The sequence below is a fragment of the Chiloscyllium punctatum genome, chromosome 8, assembly GCF_047496795.1.
Source record: "Chiloscyllium punctatum isolate Juve2018m chromosome 8, sChiPun1.3, whole genome shotgun sequence".
Taxonomy (NCBI): domain Eukaryota; kingdom Metazoa; phylum Chordata; class Chondrichthyes; order Orectolobiformes; family Hemiscylliidae; genus Chiloscyllium; species Chiloscyllium punctatum.
The window spans coordinates 6,187,443-6,207,569 of record NC_092746.1 but is presented as its reverse complement, the minus strand read 5'-3'; the positions used below and the strand labels follow the sequence as shown (position 1 = coordinate 6,207,569).

At 39.7% G+C, this 20,127-nt stretch overlaps 1 protein-coding gene across 6 annotated transcripts in view; it reads left to right on the top strand.

Moving 5' to 3' along the window:
* The window catches only part of LOC140480351 (dual 3',5'-cyclic-AMP and -GMP phosphodiesterase 11A-like), a 298,779-nt gene that overhangs the window by 155,865 nt on the left and 122,787 nt on the right, over nt 1–20,127 (top strand). For 5 of the 6 annotated variants that reach the window (XR_011961277.1, XM_072575100.1, XM_072575098.1 and 2 more), the window contains 2 exons: nt 2,720–2,784; nt 7,018–7,138. Coding sequence is in view for 5 of the 6 variants with exons in the window: in XM_072575100.1 (XP_072431201.1) it covers nt 2,720–2,784; nt 7,018–7,138 (186 nt within the window). In the remaining variant the exon portion in view is untranslated. Of the gene's footprint in view, nt 1–2,719; nt 2,785–7,013; nt 7,139–20,127 lie in introns of all 6 variants that reach the window. The other variant, XM_072575102.1, reaches the window with a different exon arrangement.

Genomic DNA, 20,127 nt, shown 5'->3' with positions numbered 1-20,127 from the left:
AATCTTTGGTCCTGTTTGGTCCTGATTAGATTTTTCTTGCACTTACAGCGAGAGAGTTCCTTACCTACAACCAAGGGATGACTACTGGGTACTTCCCCATCTGAGATCTGTACAATACACCACTGCTTGAAGCTTAAACACATGAATACCTCAACTCAATGGCATACATGAGTCCTTCAGCTCACTAGCATATTTCTTCCACTGGGTTGAACTTGTTTTTAACTGCTGTTCTTGTGTATTTTGGGAAGTGGAAGACACATAACCTGTTTCTCACCCAGACTGTTTGCTTTTCTTCCATCTTGTAAGAGAAAGATTATTAAAGACACGTCTGAGCCCTGACCTTCTTCACAATGAAGTGGAACACTGTGTCCCCACAGAGGGTAGTATGCCACTGAGGAGTAAACTAAATGTAATCCACTGATTAAAGGTTTAGAGTGATGTTTTCTTACCTTTCAGAAAGTGGCTAAACAAGTGTCATTGTTCCCTTCGTATTAAGCAGCTACCTGGAGAAGCCAACTCCACCCCCTCCCTATTCTATCACCACCCCCATTCTATCACAATATTCATAAACTAGCAGGATACCTGTTGTGTGTGAGGATATGGCAGGCATAATGTGTAAGGATTGTGTCCTTTTATTATTGCTGACACCAGAATTGGAGGTGTAGTGGACAGCGAAAAGGTTACCTCAGAGGTCAGTGGGATCTAGATCAGATGGACCAATGGGCTGAGGAGTGGAAGGCGGAGTTTAAGTTCGAAAAATGCGAGGTGCTACATTTAGGGAAGCAAATCAGGACAGGATGTATACAAGATTCCTGAAGAAGGGTTCATGCCCGAAACATTGATTCTCCTGCTCCTTGGATGCTGCCTGACCTGCTGCGCTTTTCCAGCAACACATTTTCACCTCTGATCTCCAGCATCTGCAGTCCTCACTTTCTCCCAGGACATATACTCTTAATGGTAAGGTCCTAAGGAGTATTGCTGAACAAACAGACCTTGCAGTGCAGGTTCATAGCTCTTTGAAAGGATAGTTGCAGGCAGATAGGAGAGTGAAGAAGGCATTTGGTATGCTTTCCTTTATTGGTCAGAGTATTGAGTACAGGAGTTGGGAGGTCATGTTGCGGCTGTACAGGACATTGGTTAGGCCACTGTTGGAATATTGTGTTCAATTCTGATCTCCTTCCTATTGGAAAGATGTTGTGAAACTTGGAAGGGTTCAGAAAAGATTTACAAGGATGTTGCCAGGTGTGGAGGATCTGAGCTATAGGTAGAGTCTGAATAGGCTGGGGCTGTTTTCCTTGGAGCGTCAGAGGCTGAGGGGTGACCTTATAGAGATTTATAAAATTATGAGGGGCATGGATAGGATAAATAGACAAAGTCGGGCATGGATAGGATAAATAGACAAAGTCTTTTCCCTGGGGTGGGGGAGTTCAAAACTAGAGGGCATAGGTTTAGAGTGAGAGAGGAAAGATATAAAAGATATAAAGAGACGCAGAGGGTTGTACATGAATGGAATGAGCTGTGTAAATATATGACTTACTTATAAATATAAGGCTGGCTGCGAGTATAAATATACTCGGCATTTGGAAGCCTTTGGGGATACTCCATTATGCGTGCGCACAAAACAAGGTCACGTGGTGCTCCGCTCCGTTGCAAAACAAGGTCACGTGATGCTCTGTTTCACGTGCCGGAGGTGTGCAGGGAGGTCACGTGGTACTCCGTTTCGCGGGCAAAACGGGGTCACGTGGGGTCGGACATCCGGGAATGCAAGGAGGCGGAGAATGGAGTCAGATCAACAGCCAATCAGAAGATGATTCCACCTCAGTGATTGCATGTCAGTTTTTATTATATAAAAGACTGGGTCAGGGACAGAAGGGTGTGGTATTTTTCTGAACTGACACACTGTCTAGTTTGTCAGGGACGGAAAAGTCTAGACCCAGAGCTCCGTATGCTTTATCCACTTACTGTAAAATAAACTCAAAGTGTGAGACCGAATATCTTCTCCTATTGCTTCATTTAAAGAACACACAGGACTTGGCTCACACATATAAGAAAGTGAGTTAGTAGATTGAGCCAAAGTCCAACAGCTGCCAGAGGAAGTGGTGGAGGCTGGTACAATTGCAACATTTGAAAGGCATCTGGATGGGTATATGAATAGGAAGGGTTTGGAGGGATATGGGCCGGGTGCTGGCAGGTAGGACTAGATTGGGTTGGCATAAATGGTCAGCATGGAATGGGTTAGACCGAAGGGTCTGTTTCCATGCTGTACATCTCTATATCTCTATGACTCTATGACACACCATCTAAATTAAGGCTTTTTTCTGTACTTTTAGCTTTGTGCTTAAAAGTGAGTGGCATTAAATGAGCATTAGTAGAAGTCTGGAAGGAATACCTTCCTTCTGATATCAGAGAACAAGAATTCAGGCAGACCAAAGACAAAAATACATAGCTGATGTAAATAACCTGAAAACAAGGAAAGCTTAATCTTTTTCAGCAGATTCAGCTGCTATTTGGCTCTAGAAATTTAATTCATGAATGAGAGATGATGTCAAAACATGCGCCTGTTTCGGAGTTTGGCGAGGTTGGTGTTTTTCAGAGTTGTCTGATCTTTGTGCTGTTTGGCACAACTACATTCGAAGCATAGCTTAATTAAGTTCTCTCAAGCTTCAAGATAAAACATCTCTGTGGAAAGATGACAGTGTCATGTTTCATTGTTGACCAGGTGGTGAAGTTTTCAAAGACCTTCGAACTGATGTCCCCACTGTGTTGTGCAGACAGTGAAACCAGGTGAGGAACATAATTGCTTTTACACTTACAAGAAAGATATTTAATTATAGCTTCCTTACACAAGTGTGAGAAGTTTATTAGGACTGTGCTACTCTCATCAACACAAATTATACATTATCCAAAAGATGCATACTAGCGTACTACACTGCACTGGGACAGTTTACAATCCTGCAGAGTATTGTCATAGTTTCATTTAATTGCAAAACAAACTACAACATTAATAGATTAATTGAAAAATGTCCTAGCCCTATTAGTTAATAGAAAATTTTTAAAAACATTTTAGGAAGAAAAACTTTATGTTTGTAACTTTGGTAAGGGATGGATACAATGTTCAGATCAAAGATGAAAACAGATACAAGGGTTCCACTGATTCCTTACTGAGGTAAAGATATGAGGCCAATGCAATCCTATAGAAATTCAGGACCAGCCTACATTATTCAGTGTGAGATACAAGTCTATTTCAGCGTAATATTTGGTTCTAATCAGACTATAGAACAAAAACAGATTAAGATGCTTTGGACGTGACCTTCACGCAAGGATTCAGATTAATTGCGGCAGCACTTCATGTCATTTCAATAAAAATTCACTTTTGAATCTTAAACGCATCAGAATGATGTGCAGATTTTTCTTCCTATTGATATTAGCACTTTTTTAGTACACCATCAGGACATCATATAAATACAACTGCACAGTGGTCTGCTATTAGCAATGGAAGGTGGCACGCTGGCTCAGTGGTTAGCACTGCTGCCTCACAGTGCTAGGGACTTGGGTTCAATTCCAACCTTGGGTGACTGTCTGTGTAGAGTTTTTACATTCTCCCTATGTCTGCATGGGTTTCCTCCTACAGTTCAAAGATGTAGAGGTTAGGTGGATTGGCAATAATAAATTGTAGTGTCCAGGGATGTGCAGGCTAGGTGGATTAGTCATGGAAAATGTAGGTTTACAGGGATACGGTAGTGGGGTAGGTCGGGGTGTGATGCTCTTCGGAGAGCCAGTATAGACTAGATAGACTGAATAGCCTGCTTCCACACTTAGAAGTGTGAATCTCACGATCCAGGACTAAACAAGCCTCTCATGTTACTATCCACTTGGGAAAGTGCACTGATTCTCTAGCCCCACTACTCCCACAGTCATCAAACATTATGATGCAATCAAAGCATGCAGACATCCTGATTTACTTGTTTGCAACAATGGAGTGAACAGAAACCAAGTTTCGATACTTAACAAGAACTACTAATTATTATAGATAAGTAACTTCTAATCACAGAAGTTAGCAGCTATGAGCTGTCAACATTTGTCTCTGCTAACAAAAATTCCAACCCCCTTTTAAAAATCCTCTACACATATACAAATGAACACAAACAAACAAAAACACGTTGGGCTGAATCTTACTTTTTTTGCCTATGTGCAAGTTGTGCTGAGATTTTTGGAGTTTTTATTTGCCTCAAGGTTTAGTGAATTTTCTCAACGTATTTTAACAAAGGCACTATACCTACCCCATTCCTAAGGCATCCCTTATATGTAATTTCAGTCCCGTCTTAGTCCATACCATTACCTGAACAACTCACCACTGCCAGGATATCTCAGAATAAACTGGCATCCCTTGCACCTGTGCCATCTTTGAAAGCCTATTGCACACCAGGACAAGTACTGTCAGTCCAGAGCGGCCTTGTGCCATTCCTTATGTTTGGCAAGGACACGGCAGACAGGGAGAAATCATTACGATGCTGTCCAAGCATGGCCCCAGACCTCCTGCTGGACAGGATGCTGTACAGGCAGGACTTCTCTTCCAACAGAACCAGCAGTGGAGGTCAGGATACCAGACCGTGCAAGCCTGGCTTCTGGTTGCCACCAGATTGAAGTAGTCTTAGCTACTTCTCCACTGTCCTTCTCCACTTTGCCAGCGTAAATGCCAGCAACTTAACGCCGATACACCATGCACACTGAATCACTTCTACTGGACATAACTCTCACAAACGCTAATACTCCACCGCTCTCGCCATTTGCACGCAAACTTATCCCTCACTTGCTGTAACTCACCCCAACCCCTGAGAGCACTAACTCTGCATGCCCAATGTGCTGAGTGTGTGTGGTGCTGGAAAAACACAGCAAGTCAGGCAGCATCCGAGGAGCAGGAGAGTTGACGCTTGGCTGCCATCTCATTTCCTCAGCACGCTACCCCACTGAGATGGAAAATAACAACAGTGCAACCTATGTTCATCCCCGATAGTAGCTGGTTCTTTCTCATTCTAGGAGGCAAATATACCCCAATGTTGCAGAAAGTGTGGGTGTTGGGCTGTCCAATATTTGGCTCCTCTTCATTTATGTGGAAAGCATCTTGTCTCTGACATTAGTTTTGTTTGTTTTTGCTTGCACAAAATACCATGCAAGAACTGTAACAAACACTACATTGGACAAACAGGCAGAAAACTAACCACCAGGATACATGAACATCAACTAGCCACAAAAACGACATGACCCACTCTCACTAGTATCCTTACATACAGATGAGGAAGGACACCACTTTGACTGGGACAACACATCCATCCTAGGACAAGCCAGAGACATGCAGGAGAGTTCCTAGAAGCCTGGCATTCTAACCGGAACTCTATAAACAAACACATCGAGCTAGACCCCATCTACCACCCTCTGAGGAAAAAATAACAGGAAATGACATCACCACAGGGAATGACATCACCAACCCAAAGAAACCCAAATATATAAGTAGAAAGCAGAAATCATCAGCAGTGCTTTGCCCAGAGGCCCACTGAAGATGTTACCTAGTAGGGTTTGGAAATGCACCTTCCAGCTCAGCGAGTCAACCTAAATCCAGAATTCAAAGATATTTGAAATATTTAAGACGGCCATTGATGCAGGGCATCCCTAACCAACCTTGGTCTCAGATTAAAACTCACAAGTGGCACAGTGGCCCAATGGTTAGCATTGTCGCCTTACAGCACCAGGGACCTGGGTTCAGTTCCAGCCTCGGGTGACTGTCTGTGTGGAGTTTGCACATTTTCCCCATGGGTTTCCTGTCGGCGCTCCAATTTCCTCCCATAGTCCAAAGGTATGCAAGTTAGGTGAATTGGCCATGTTAAATTGCTCATAATATCCAGGGTTGTGCAAGGTTAGGTGTATTAGCCATGGGAAATGCAGGGTTATGGAGATAGGTTAGAAGGGTGGGTCTGGGTGGAATACTCTTTGGAGGGTCAGTGTGAACTTGATGGGCTGAATGGCCTACTTCCACATTATAGGGTTCTGTGGTTCTACGCTCTCAGGAATGCCTAAGGTCTGAAAACTGCATATTTTTTCTTTCTTTTTAGAGCAGATAGTATCCTCTACTCAACTTAGTGTCTGTGTTCATGTAGATCTTTTAATAAACGTGATTGATGTTTCATCTAATTTTTTTTCTCGGATTTAGTGAATAGTAAACTTGCTCTTCTTTTTTCAGTTGCTCAAAAAAAACCAGGTAATTGGCTCTTTATTTGTTTCTGGTATTTGGAGTGAAGTGGAGCTGCATGCAAAAACTAATATGAAAGTTTTTGTTGCAGCCAGATGAGAAAATTGAAAAGAATGCAGCTGATTCAGCTCGTCTCCCTGAATGTGACAATAGGTTGATGTTTCAGGCACTGTCTTCTTCCAAATTTTATATTTTGCTTTCCTCCATAGATGCTGATTGACCTGCTTTATGTTCCTGGAAGATTTCTTCAATTCGGAACAGATGTCCAGCTGTTACGTTTTTGTTTGATTTTAAAATATCACTTTCATACTTACCCAAGTCATGGGATGATCTTCAATTTTAGTGTTGTATTTAGTTCCTAAAATATCACAGCTTAAAAGTGAACGATTTCCAGATATGTGCTCCTGACATATGCAAGTAGAAAGTCTTTTACAATATTTGTGTACAAATAAATACCATGGTTACATAGTCAATAAAAATGTTAACCATTAAATGTTCTTTTTTGAAGTTTGAGGGATTGGAATGTATCTCAAGGTATTTTCTTGCAGTTATTTTGCCAAATGGAAGTTGTGTATTTATGTAGGTTACCAATTACAGTCTTATATTCTGTCAATTACAGATTTTCTAAGGCACCAAAGTCTTAATTGTCCAATTATGATTTGTGGGCTTTAAAGTTGTCATTGATTTCAGAAAATAAAGCATTGTTAGTGTGGGACTTTTTAATCTAGGTGAAATTCTAATTTTGATATTGATTTAATCCTTGTCAAAGCCAGCATGGAGAAATTATCCTGCTCTGATTGGTTGGTAAACAACAGCATTGCAGAGCTGGTAGCATCGACAGGCCTGCCGGTGAATATCAGTGATGCCTATCAGGATCCTCGTTTCGATACTGAGGTAAGAAGTAAATTAACTAGATCCTGTACAAACCATGCTAAATAATTGCACACTCAAAGACCCATTCTAATTTCCTTTAATCTCCATTCCATGAGTTCATATTTCCAGAGCTGACTTCCTCCAGAAGAAAATTTCAGTACCACAGTAACCCTATAATATTAAAAAAAACAAAATTCCATTCTGTGCAAAGTGGTTTTGTTAGTGTTAGCTGAGGGAAAAATGTAGGACATGGCTTTGCTTCTTTAATAGTGCTGCAAGAACTACAGCACCTCTTGAACAAGAGTGACAGACTCTCATGTGAAGGTTTCTATTCTTGACAATGCAAAACTGCCTCAATATTGAATTGCATTGTGCCTCAGACCCACACCATCTGATACTGGGATTTCTGACCATGGATAATGACTGTTACCAACTGAGTCAATTTTTATTTATTTCTCATGGTTGTAGGTCATAGACTCAAGGTGATAATTTGGCAAAAATTGAGTTTTCTCTCAGAAATTATGCCTGTGGCTGTTAGAAATAGAAAAAAATAAGTCTAGTGGACTCTGGTTCACCATACCACCTGCAGGGCAATTAGTGATAAGTAATAAATATTTGCCTAGTATTATACCCATATCCCATGAAAGAATAAAAAACATTAAGGGACAACAGAACAAACTATATAATACATAGAAGCCATGTTACATTTGATGTAACCATTCATAATTCTCATATAATATGTTAAACCTTTGCGTGTTCCATTTGACAAATCTAATATCTTTCAACATTGAGTATAAAATGTATTAATTCAAAAACAAATTTAAACAAATGGTAGTATGCAATATCATTGAATTTACAAGACTCTTGAAAAATTTTTCTTGTTGCTTAATTTAGATTTGGAATATCACAGAACAAACATTAATCATTTGTAATCATTGGCTGCAGAACCCAGACATGATATTTGTGACTTCTATTTGAATCAAATTAGAAATATGAAAAGAAATGGGATATCATGATCTAGATTTTGCAGCATCAGTGAAGGTAAATTTGGAAGTGTTTTCTTATCAATAATCCTCTAAACTGACAGCAACCTTGTACAGAATAGAGCATTAAAAAATTCTGAAATTGCTGTCACCTATTCAGCACTTTTCCAATGACTGCACTGTTATACTCCATAATGTTAGACAACAATTCCTAAAAACTCAAGTTAATGCATGAAAATGTTCACTTCTTTGCTGTTGGCCTTGTTGGAAATGATGTGGATTTGCTGGTGTTGGACTGGGGTGGACAAAGTTAAAAATCACACAATGCCAGATTATAGTTCAACAGATTTATTTCCAAGTGCAAGCTTTTGGAGCACTGGTACTTCATCACCTGATGAAGGAGCAGCCTTCCGAAAGCTTGTACTTGGAAATAAACCTGTTGGACTATAGCCTGGTGTTGTGTGATTTTTTACTTTGGAAATGTTCCACCCTATTGAGTGGGTCCAATTGATATTTTAAGAATGTATTAACCTCATAATTATTGGTAATCACCGTCAATGGTTCTGAAAATCTGATGCTATACTTGTGAAATATCAGTTTGCAGTGTTGAGACAAGATATCTGCTTGTATTTTCAAATGTATTGTTGTTGATAATTTTGCTGCTATCTAAATTCAATGTTAATCTAAATACTTGAAATAAATGTGAAGTATCAAGTGATTTTAACTTCCTGATTTGCTGTCTGAGAATACTTCAGTGTGATTGACCACTCTTTGCTTGCTGACATTACTTTCTGATGGATGCTAGAAAGTTCCTTCTCATGGCATCAGATTTAAATTGTTATCAGAAAAGGGGAGACAGAGATCTTCTTAGGCAGTTATTTTTTAGGATCAGCAACAAGCATTGTGGCCTTGCTGCTGGCCTTGTTGTAAATGAAGTGAAGGTGTTGGACTGGGATGGACAAGTACTGCAAATTTATACTAAGAAATGTCAGCAATCCCATATATATTACAGTCGGTTATCTCAGTTAGTGGTTGGTTGGTCTACAATGTCGAATGATCTCAACAGTGTGGGTTCATTTCCTGCCCTGGCTGAGGTTATCTCTCCTTCTTAGCCTCTTCGCTCACCTGAGGCATGGTGATCCTCTGGTTAAACAACAACCAGCCGTCTCTCTCTAATGAAAGAGCAGCCCTTTGGTCCAGTTATGATTATGACAATTCTACAGTACATATTTTATTAGTTTGTCTGATTTTCATGTTTTTTGTTTGTAATCAATGTTATTTCTCTTTGGCAGGCAGTATTTAATGAAGCAGCACGGTGACTCAGTGGTTAGCACTGCTGCCTCACAGCACCAGGGTCCCAGGTTCAATTCTAGCCTCGGGCGACTGCCTGTGTGGAGTTCGCACATTCTCCCATGTCTGCATGGGTTTACTCTGGGTGCTCTGGTTTCCTCCCACAATCCAAGGATGTGCTGGTCAGGTGAATTGGCCATGCTAAATTGTCAATAGTGTTAGGTGCGTTCGTCAGAGGGGGGTGGGTTACTCTTCGGAGGTCGGTGTGACTTGTTGGGCCAAGGGCCTGTTTCCACACTGTAGAGAAGCTGATCTAGCCTATAAAATGAATTGGGTTCTTCTAAGTACTTCTAGTAACTCACAGTGAACAAATTTAAATTGCATCAATCATTTTTTGTTTTAGCAATGCTTAATCTTAATCATTTCCTTCAAATACTTTCCTTAAGTTAACAATTGATAAAACAGCTCAAACCTGCAATCTTCTTCTGGATGTTATCCTCTTTTGGGGGTAATTCAAATATCTGGAATTTGTACCAACTTAGTCAATTGCTTTTGAACAAGAACACTATTTTGTTCATTATTTAGGAGAAAAAACATACCTAAATTAGTTATAGTAGTGAATTTGGATTGATTCTCTTTGTCCAGAGCAGACTTCAAATCTCAATATTCAAAAATATTATTTATATTTCTACTAAAGGTATACTGACAGCTTAATTTAACATGTGTTCTGGAAGTGTGTTAAATGTTAGAAATATGGTGTGAAGGGAGCAAGGGACATTTTGAAACTAACTTTTCCAATTGTGGTATATTTATAATCCAAAGAATTCGAGTGATTGCCTGCAGGGATGTGTTAACAGAGTGATATAGTTCATCCCTAATTGCATTGTACCTGTCAGTATCGCAAAATAAATTAAACATAACTGAAATTGGTTAAAACTTTGTCATATAAGTACCTGCTTCTTAGATGCAAATCAACATAGTAACACAAGAGAAAATCTTGGCTAATTCTCCCACTTTCAATCACTGGGCAATGTCTCATTTTAAAATCTTCTTCCTTTCATTGAACACCACAGATTAGCAGGCTGTAGAAGGAGTGTTATGTTAGACTCTGCAAAATTACTGCCTGTAATTAATCTGTGTGTTGATGGACACTATGTTTTGTTCATGAGTCTCAAGAGATAATCTAACAATCACCACAAAGCAAGCTGTTCAAGGTAATAATGCAACTGTGGAATTGTAGACTAGTCACTGTAAATTATGTTAATTACACAGGCAGAGTTGTCATGATTATACTGCAGCACAAATGGAGTGCACCATTGGTTGAAAGGGATTTCTTTACTATTAGATTTTATTGCAGTCAACTAGAGGATGCTTCATGTTGTTAGTTAACGTTCAATAGCATTACTAAAAGCTGTTTGCATAATGTTTGGGAATGAAAATCATGATATACTTCAGACTGAGGGTGGTCTTTAGAAATTCTGTATTGAAGAAAATTCATGTAGCATCTCTATAGGAGAAATCCATTAAGAAGACATGGTCTAGTTTCTTAGGAATTGCCAAAAAAAAACACTGACATAAGGCAACTATGCACAAAGGTTTCTAATAATGGTTCTTGTGCTTCAAGTCCAACTTAGGTTTCTTTGGTGTCTGGCTGTAACACCAGAAGTATTTTCAATGGAGTCAAAATATCATATTTTCCAAAGGAACTAATTTCAAATCAAGTAAAGTGCTTTATAGCTTTTATATCTTATTTAGAGCTAACTTAGACTGGGAGTATTTTCTTGATAACCTCTTTCTGCTGAGTTCAAGAAAGTTGATTCCACAAATGCTTATGTTTGGGTTTGTTAAATTATACAACCGTCTAGCAGGAGAACAAGCTGCTTCCTCCCAATAATTTTAGTAAGTCTTAGCTATACCTCAAACATCCCAGACATTCATTTAAAAATATTCCTCTAATGAATGCTGCTGCCACCTGCTGTGGCCTGCTTGTCAGGATCATAGGTGGGCTGACACAGTCAACCTTTTACCTTGGGTGGGGTGTAGCAGGGAATATGTTGCTTCATAAAGTCCAGCCCAATGAAAACAAGAACACAAAGAGTGACAAAAATCCCAGGTTTCCATCTTTGTAATTTAAAGGAATAAGTGAGAACATTGCAGATGCCCTAAAGTTTCTCAATTTGGGAACTATTCCTTTAAGTTGGAAAATTGTACATGTCAGTCTGCTATTTTAAAGAAGTTGGGAGAGGAATCTCAGGGTAAGCTAGTTAACCTAACACCTTTTGTCAAGAAATTACTATCATTTATTACAAATGGAATGATTGAACACATCAATAACTTTCAGCTAATTTTAAAAAAAACAAGCATGAATTTATAAAGAGTAGATCATGATTAATGTATAGGGTTACTTTTTTGAAGAGGAGGCAAAAATAATTGTTTAGGGCTGTTTATTGATTTATTTTTTATATTTTGACTTCCAAAAGGTATTTGATGCAGTGCCTCCTTAAGAGACTAGTTGCTAAAGTTGAATACAAGTTATTGACCTGATGTAGGTGGGATGTTTCCCAAATAAGTGAGTAGCAGATGATTTTAGAAGTAATATATTTGCAAGGATAGAGGATTGGCTAACTAATAGAAGACAAGGAGTTGGGAAAAGGAAGCAGTTTCAGGATACAACCTGTAACTAGTGAAGTACCACAAGGATCAGTGCTGGGCCTACAATTATTTACAATATGCATTAATGCCTAGGATGAGGAACGTGCATATGCAATAGTGACGATTGAAGATAACATAAAATAGGAGGGAATGCAAATGGTGATGACTACAAAGTGAGGCTGTAGAGGATAAGGCTGTTTAAGTGAATGGCAAAAACTTGACCAATGGATCATAATATGGGTAACTGTGAAGTTGTGCACTTTGGCAAGAGGAGTAGAGGAGCTGAATATTATTTCAATGGAGAAAGACTGCAGAAAGCTACAGCATAGAAGGAGTTCGGAGTCCTCACTTAAATCTCAAAAAGCTAGCTTGTAATAGCATGTTCAGCAGGTAATAGGCCAGGCAAATGGAATGTTGGTCTTTATTTCAAAGGGAATGAAATATATAAGTAGAGAGATTTTGCTTAAACTGTACAAGGCACCAGTCATACCACAGCTGGAATCCTCTGAACAGTTCTGAAAACCTAATATAGGCTTTAACCCATGCCCTCTTGTTAGAGTCATCAAGATGTACAGCATGGAAACAGAGCCTTCGGTCCAACCCATCCATGCCGACCATCAATTCTGCATTAATCTAGCCCCATTTGCCAGCATTTGTCTCACATCTCTCTAAACCTTTCCTCTTCATATACCCATCCAGATGCCATTTAAATGTTGTAATCGTACCAGCCTCCACCACTTCCTCTGGCAGCTCATTCCATAAATACATCACATTCTGTGTGATAAAGTTTCTCCTTCTGTCCCTTTAAAATTTTTTCTCTCTCCCCTTAAACATATGCCGTCTAATTGTGGACTCTCTTGATCCTTCCAGTAGCTGGAACAGTTTCATCCTGCGTAGTCTATTCAGACATCTCAAAAGTTTGAGTATATTTGTTGAATTTCTCTATTTTCCTATCTGTAAGGAGCACAGTCCAAAATTCTCTAACCTTTCTTCAACACCGAAGTTCATCGTTCGTGGAACCATTATTACACAAACTTTGTCACATCTTCATACCCTTCTTAAAGTGTTATGGCCAGAAATAGATGTAATTGTTCATTTGTTATAAAACCAGTGTTTCACAAAAGCTGGCATCACTTCCTTGCTTTTTTTTATTCTATGTCCTTATTCTTCAAGTCCAGGATGCCATTTGCTTTATTAACTGCCCTCTCAACCTGTTCTGCTTCATTTAATGATCCATGCAGAGATACACTTAAGTGTCTCTGTTCACCCCTTAAGAATTGTGTCCTTTAATTTATATTAGCTTTCTTTGTTCTTCATACAAATCTTTCTTCATGCTTCACTGCATTAAATTTCATCTGCTACTGGTCTGACCATTCCACAAAACTGTCCCTCCCTTTCAAGTTCTGTACCATCATCCTAATTGTGCAGATTATTTCCAAGTTTCAACTCATCCACTGATTTTGAAATTTAGCCTGATATACCAAAATCTTGGTCATGAATAAATATTAGGAAGTGAGGAGTCCTAACATCCAACCTTAGAGATCTCTATGATAAAATTCCCTCCAACCCAAAAAAAAACTATTCACCATATTTTTTCACCCGCTGTCACTCGACCAAGGCTGTTGCTCCCAATCTTTCCCGACCATGAGCTGTAACTTTGCTCATGTCTGTGTGCGATACCTTGTCAGATGCATTTGGAAGTCTATATCAATAGCACTACCCTCGTCAAACATCTCTGTTTCTTCAGCGAAAATCTCAAATAAGTTAGTTGAACATTATTGGTCCTTAACAAATCTGAGTTGTCTTTCCTTAATTAATGAAAGGTTGCCCAAGTGGCTATTAATTTTGTCCAAAATAAACTTTTTAAAATGTCCCCACCACTGAAAGTAAACTGAGTAAAACTTTAAAACTAAAACTTAAACCTTTGATTGCTAGGCTGATCTTTACACCCTTTTTAAAATAAGGATGGTAAATTTGCAATTCTCCAGTCTGCTGACACTATCCAGAGTTTAAGGAAAACTCAAAAAAACTGGATGTAGTGCTCGGCAATTTCTGTTCTGAATTCCTTCAGGGTCTTTGGATGCACCTCATCTGATCATGGTACCTTGTTAATTTTAAGTGAAGGCAGTCTTAATGTCAATTTTAAGCCCTTCAAATATTTGACTTACTTCTGTTTTACCATGACCTGCATGACACTATCTTCCTTGATGTGGAGGTGCCAGTGTTGGACTGAGGTGGACTAAGTTAAAAATCACACACCATCAGGTTATAGTCCAACAGGTTTATTTGGAAGCACTAGCTTTCGGAGCGCTGCTCCTTCATCAGGTAGTTGATACTGATGAACGAGCAGCACTCCAAAAGCTAGTACTTCCAATTGAACCTGTTGGACTATAACCTGGTGTTACGTAAACTTCTTCTTTGACAGAAGCAGATGAAATATATTTAGTTAATATCTCAGCCACGTCTTTGACACACAATGTAAATCCACTTTAAGGTCCTTAATCAGCCCCACTTCTCCACATGCCACATTTTTGAATAGATATGTCCGTAGAGAGTTTTGGATTCCTCTTTGTAGTATAGGTCAGTAATTTCATATTATTCATATAGTGAATGTGGGTTTCACTGATTGGGCCAGCATTTATTGCCCATCTCTAGTTTCTATTGAGAAGGTGATGGTGAGCTGCCTTCTTGAAATGTTGCAGACCACATACTGTAGGTTGACCCATAATGCCCTTAGGTAGAGAATTCCAGGATTTTGACCGAGTGACCATGGAGGAAGAGCCATGTATTTCCAAGTCAGGATGGTAAGTGGCTTGAAAGGGAACATACAGATGTTGGTGTTTCCATGCTGCCCTTCTCTTTCTCGATAGAAGTGGTCATGGGTTTGGAAGATGCTATCTCAGGAGCCTTTGTGAATTTGTGCTTAGCATCTTCTAGATAATACACACCGCTGAGACTGAGCATCAATGGTGGAGGGAGTGCATTCTTGTGGCTGTGCCAGTCAAGTGGACTGCTTTGTCCTGGATGTTGTCGGGCTTCTTGAGTGTTGTTGGAGTTGCATCCATCCATGTAAGGGGAGAGTATTCCATCACACTCCTGATTTGTGCTTTGAAAATGGTGGGCAGCTTTGGAAGTCAGGAGGTGAGTTACTTGCCATAGTATTCCTAGCCTTTGACCTGCTTTTGTAGCCAGTCTGTCTATGTGGTGAGTCCAGTTGGGTTTCTGGGTAATGGTAACCTCCAGGATGTTGTTAATGGGGGATTCAATGATGGTAACATCGTTAAACATCAAGGGACAATCTTGGAGATGGTCATTTTCTGGCATCTGTGTGGTACAAATGTTACTTTCCACTTGTCAGCCTATTCCTGGATATTGTCCAGATCTTGTTGCATTTGAAGATGGACTGCTTCACAGGAACTGTGAATGGTGCTGACCATCATGTAATCATTGGTAAACGTCCCTACTTCTGAAATTATGATGGAGGGAAGGTCATTGATGATTTAATGAAGAGGTTGGACCAAGGACACTAACATGAGGCACTCCTGCTGAGATGTCCTGGAGCTGAGATGACTGACTTCCAACAACCACAACCATCTTCCTGTGTGACTCCACAATCAGCAGAAAGTTTGCCCCCAAAACCTATTGATTCCAGTTTTGCTAAAGCTTCTTGATGCAGCCAAATGCAGCCTTTGTGTCAAGGGTCTGGAATTGAGCGAAAATCCTATCATTCAAAATACTGGGCCAAAACCCTAGACTTCTCAAAAGTTTTAAAAGTGAAAAAGCAGCTGGGCTATGTTTTGGGCAGAAGACACAGACACCGGGATAGCTGCCTGGAACCATTATTCAGTCTGGAAATCCAATTCATACCTTGACTCTAAAAGAACAATAAACCAGACCTGACACTCTTGGCTGAAACTAACTTTTACCCTTTGGGCTACACCAACCCAGACATTATGGGGCTTAGACAAATACCAAGACAGTCCAACTTTTTCAGAATTCATTCAGGGAGATAATGGGTATTCAACCTCAATCAAAGTACACTCACACGTACTCCTAACTGTCAGGAAGCTAACTGACCTCCAAAGGGAACACCTAACATAATAGCAAGCGCAGATTTGGCGTGAAGATAGGAGCGCTAAAACTCCAAAAAACCAAAAGTTTCCAACCTAGCTAACAGGGAGGGGAAGATGGTTGGTGACATTGCAGGAACCCCAAGGTTAGGAAGTCTGGTTAAGGTTTCTGTGATTAAAACTGCTGTTTAGCTTCTAATAATGTTTTTACCTCTGTTTAATTTGATATTGTATCTAATTACCATCCTCTAATAGTTAATTGCATTAATTTTGCTGATTATTACATTTGTCTTTATTTATTCTATTATATTTATCTTTTGTATTTATTAAACACACAGATTCTTTTGCCCTGAAACACTTTTCTACTGCCTTCTTCATTTTACATTCCTTAATGAGTCCACTTTCAGAACCAGGGATCTGGGGGTAATTTGAGCCACAAAAAAATCAGCAAATTACTGATCATGAGCCAGAAATCATACAAGGGCTGTCACTCTCACCTCATCTCTGCAGTTCATTGCTTTTGTCCATGTTTGAACCAAGGCTGTAGTGAGGTCAGGAGCTGAGTGGCCATGGCTTAACCCAAACTGGGTGTCAGTGAGCAGCTGTTGCTAAGCTAGTGCTGCCTAATAGCACTGTTGATGACACCTTCTATCACTTTACTGATGATCAAGAGTAATTGGCTGGGTTGGATTTGACCTGCTTTTTATGTACAGGCCATATCTGGGTAACCTTCTCCATTGTTGGGTCAATACCAATGTTGCAATTATACTGGAACAGCTTGGCTTGAGGAGTGGCAAGTTCTAGAGCACAAAGTTTCAATGCTATTGTCAAAATGTTGACAGGGCCCATAGCCTTTGCATTGTTCGGTGCCTTCAACCATTTCTCGACATCACCGTGGAGGGAATCGAATTGTCTGAAGGTGTTGCTGAGATCATCCACTCAGCAATTCTGGCTGAAGACTGCTGCAAATGCTTCAGCCTTATCTTTTTCATTGATGTGTTGGGCTCGTCCATCATTGAGGATGGGAATCTTTGTGTGCTGGTGTATAATTATTCACCAACATTCATGACTGGATATGGCAGGATTGCAGAGTTGATCTTATCTGTTTGTTGTAGGATTGCTTACCTCTGCTATCACTTGCTGCTTATGTTTTTTAACACACAAGTAGTCTTGATGGTAGCTTCCCACCTCAATTTAAAGTATGCCTGCTACTGCTTCTGACATGTCCTCCCACATTTTTTGTTGAACCAGGGTTGATTCCCCCTGGCTTGATGGAAATGGTTGAGTGGGGGATATGCCTTGCCATGAGGTTACAGATTGTGCTGGAGTATAATACTGCTGCTTGTGATGGCCCATATTGCCTCATGGATACGGTGGATTGCTGGATCTGTTTAAAGTTTGTCCTATGTTGCACAGTAATAATGCCACACAGTACAATGGAAGTTAATTTCAGTGCGAAGGCAGGACTTCGTTCCCACAAGGACTGTGCGGTGGTTACACTTATAGCCGCATCTGCAGTTGGCAGAATGATAATGATGAGATCAAGCTAGTTTTTCCCACTTGTTGATTCCCTCACCACCTTCCACAGTCATTCCTTAAAGACCCAACCAGCTTGATCAGTTCTGCTGTTGCTGAACCAGTTTTGTTGGTGGATATTGAAATCCCACACCCAGATATATTTTGCATCCCTCGTGGCTTGGAGGGGAACTTGCTAATGGTGGAGTCCACATGTGTCTATTGCCCTTGTCCTTCTTGATGATAGTGATTATGCGTGTGGCCGATGCTGTCCAAGAAGTCTTGGTCTCTTGAGTTTCTTCTCATAATCTTCCTTTTTGCTATTTGCTTTCCACTTCCAAACTGATTCTTTTTACAATTGGTCTAGTTCTCAATGATATCCATCTCATATCTGTCATAAGTATGCAATTTCTGCTTTATATTTATGTCTTTTCCTTTCATCCTCCAAGTGTTCTGGATTTGATTGTTCGTCTTTTCCCCTTTGTCTCTCAACTGTACCTGAACAATCACTTCTTTAAAGCTAGCCCATTGTTCAGTTATAGTTCGATTCCATTCCTTCTGGGCCAGATCCATTCTTACCCCATGAAGTTGGCTTTCCCCCCATTAATTACTTTTTTGCTCTGAATTGTTCCTTGTCATCTTCCATAGCCAACCTTATCCTTATGATTCAATCTTTGAAGTACTGTTCCCTTCTGATACCTGAGCCAGTTGGCCCACTGCATTCTCAAAAACCAGGTCGAAGAACACCTCCTTTCTTTGTTGGACTGAATTTTCTACTGCAATATTTCTGTAATTACTTGACAGTTTTGTTCCTCAACATCTTTCCCACTAATTGCTGCCGATAGACTATACCAAGTAATGCAATTGACTTTTTTATGGTCCTTAACTCTCATCAAACAGATTTAATCCTTTACCCCACTGGGATGTCTCTTCTCCTTAATTGCAATGTTCTCCTTAATACTGTAACACCTCCTGATTTCTTTTCTTCACCACATGCCTTATATCCAGGAGTAGAGAATTCCCAATTCTGTCATTCTTTGACCCATGTCTGCTATCATAATGCCATGCTTCCATTGTTATTATCTGCAACCTCATTATTCCTATTTACTCTATTTCACACATTCCCACAGAAGCAATGAAATCCAAATCTAGACTTTATTCCATTCCCTCTTACCAGCAATTAAGTGCTATCTATCTCTCCCGGTATTCTTTGCACATTATCTAATGTTGCCTTCCTGGCTTTCATTCCCTCATAGTATGCCTTGGATTTTAGGAAGTTAATTGGTGATTTGTTCAAAGTTTCTTAGGTACTTAAGGAAACTGAATAGTTAGAGGGATTCAATTTTTATTGGTTGAGGAATTTTGGATTGTGAGCATAGTATAGAAGCTGGAGTCACTTTCAGTGGTGAAATTAGGAAACACTTTTCTATAACGAATGATAAAAGTTTAGAATTCTGTCTGTATGGCATAAGTTAATTGTAAATTTTAAATTTAAGAAAATGTATTTATTGACTAGAAGTATAAGGGATGTGATATATTGGAAGAATATGGAGTTATACCACAGATTATTCATGATCTCAAAGATGGATGGAACAGGCTTGTGAGCCTAAATTGTTTCCTCCTGTTCCTATGTTCTTATATTTTCCTAAATTGCAGGAGTGATTTTCCAAAGGTTCCTTTGCATCCTCAGCTGTGACTTTGAGTAATTTTAAACATTGTTCCTACTGTTTTTTGAGATATGTTTGTAAAATTTAATTTTACTTATTTGAACTTGATGCAGTTCCCAATGCTCATTGAAGTATTGGTATGGTTTTCCCGTTACCTGCAAATATTAAGATAAAGTTGCCATTGTTCCTGGTGGGCTGCTCTCCCATTAGAGAGAGAGGGAGACAACTGGTGGTGAGTTTATCCTGAGGGTCACTACACATTGGCGAGGGGCGCGATTGAGAAGGCAAGACCTTCATGGTAACCTCAGCTGGTATTGGAAATTCAATCCACGCTGTTGGCATCACAAACCAACCATTCAGCCAGCTAAATGAGCTAATTGACCCCATCTGCAACCATTCTTTGCTTGGAATATACAGTATACAATGACATGTGATCACAAGTGAGTTTATGAATATTTGAAGCTTATGTCTTTAAAAGGCTGCTGAACACAATGGTTACCCACTGGCAGTCTTTTAAGAGAACAGCATTTGCATTCTCAACTCACTGACAGTTTTTTTTGTGGACTTTTTAGTATAACGTCCTCACTTATCTGGCCTCTGTTCAGTGCTGAGCTCTCTGCAGGAGATCTATGGAGTCTGTGAGCAGGGTGAGAAACTGAGAGTCGTCTTCCAATCCAATTGCAGTGTCCTCACTGAGATACAGAATCCAAACCAGGAAGTTTAAAGCAGAAAATATAAATTAAATTTAAAGCATGCAGGCAAAGTGAGTTAAAGATTGTGAAACAAGTTCGGGATTAAAGAAGAGAGGTAAAAAGCACAGATGGAAAACACAA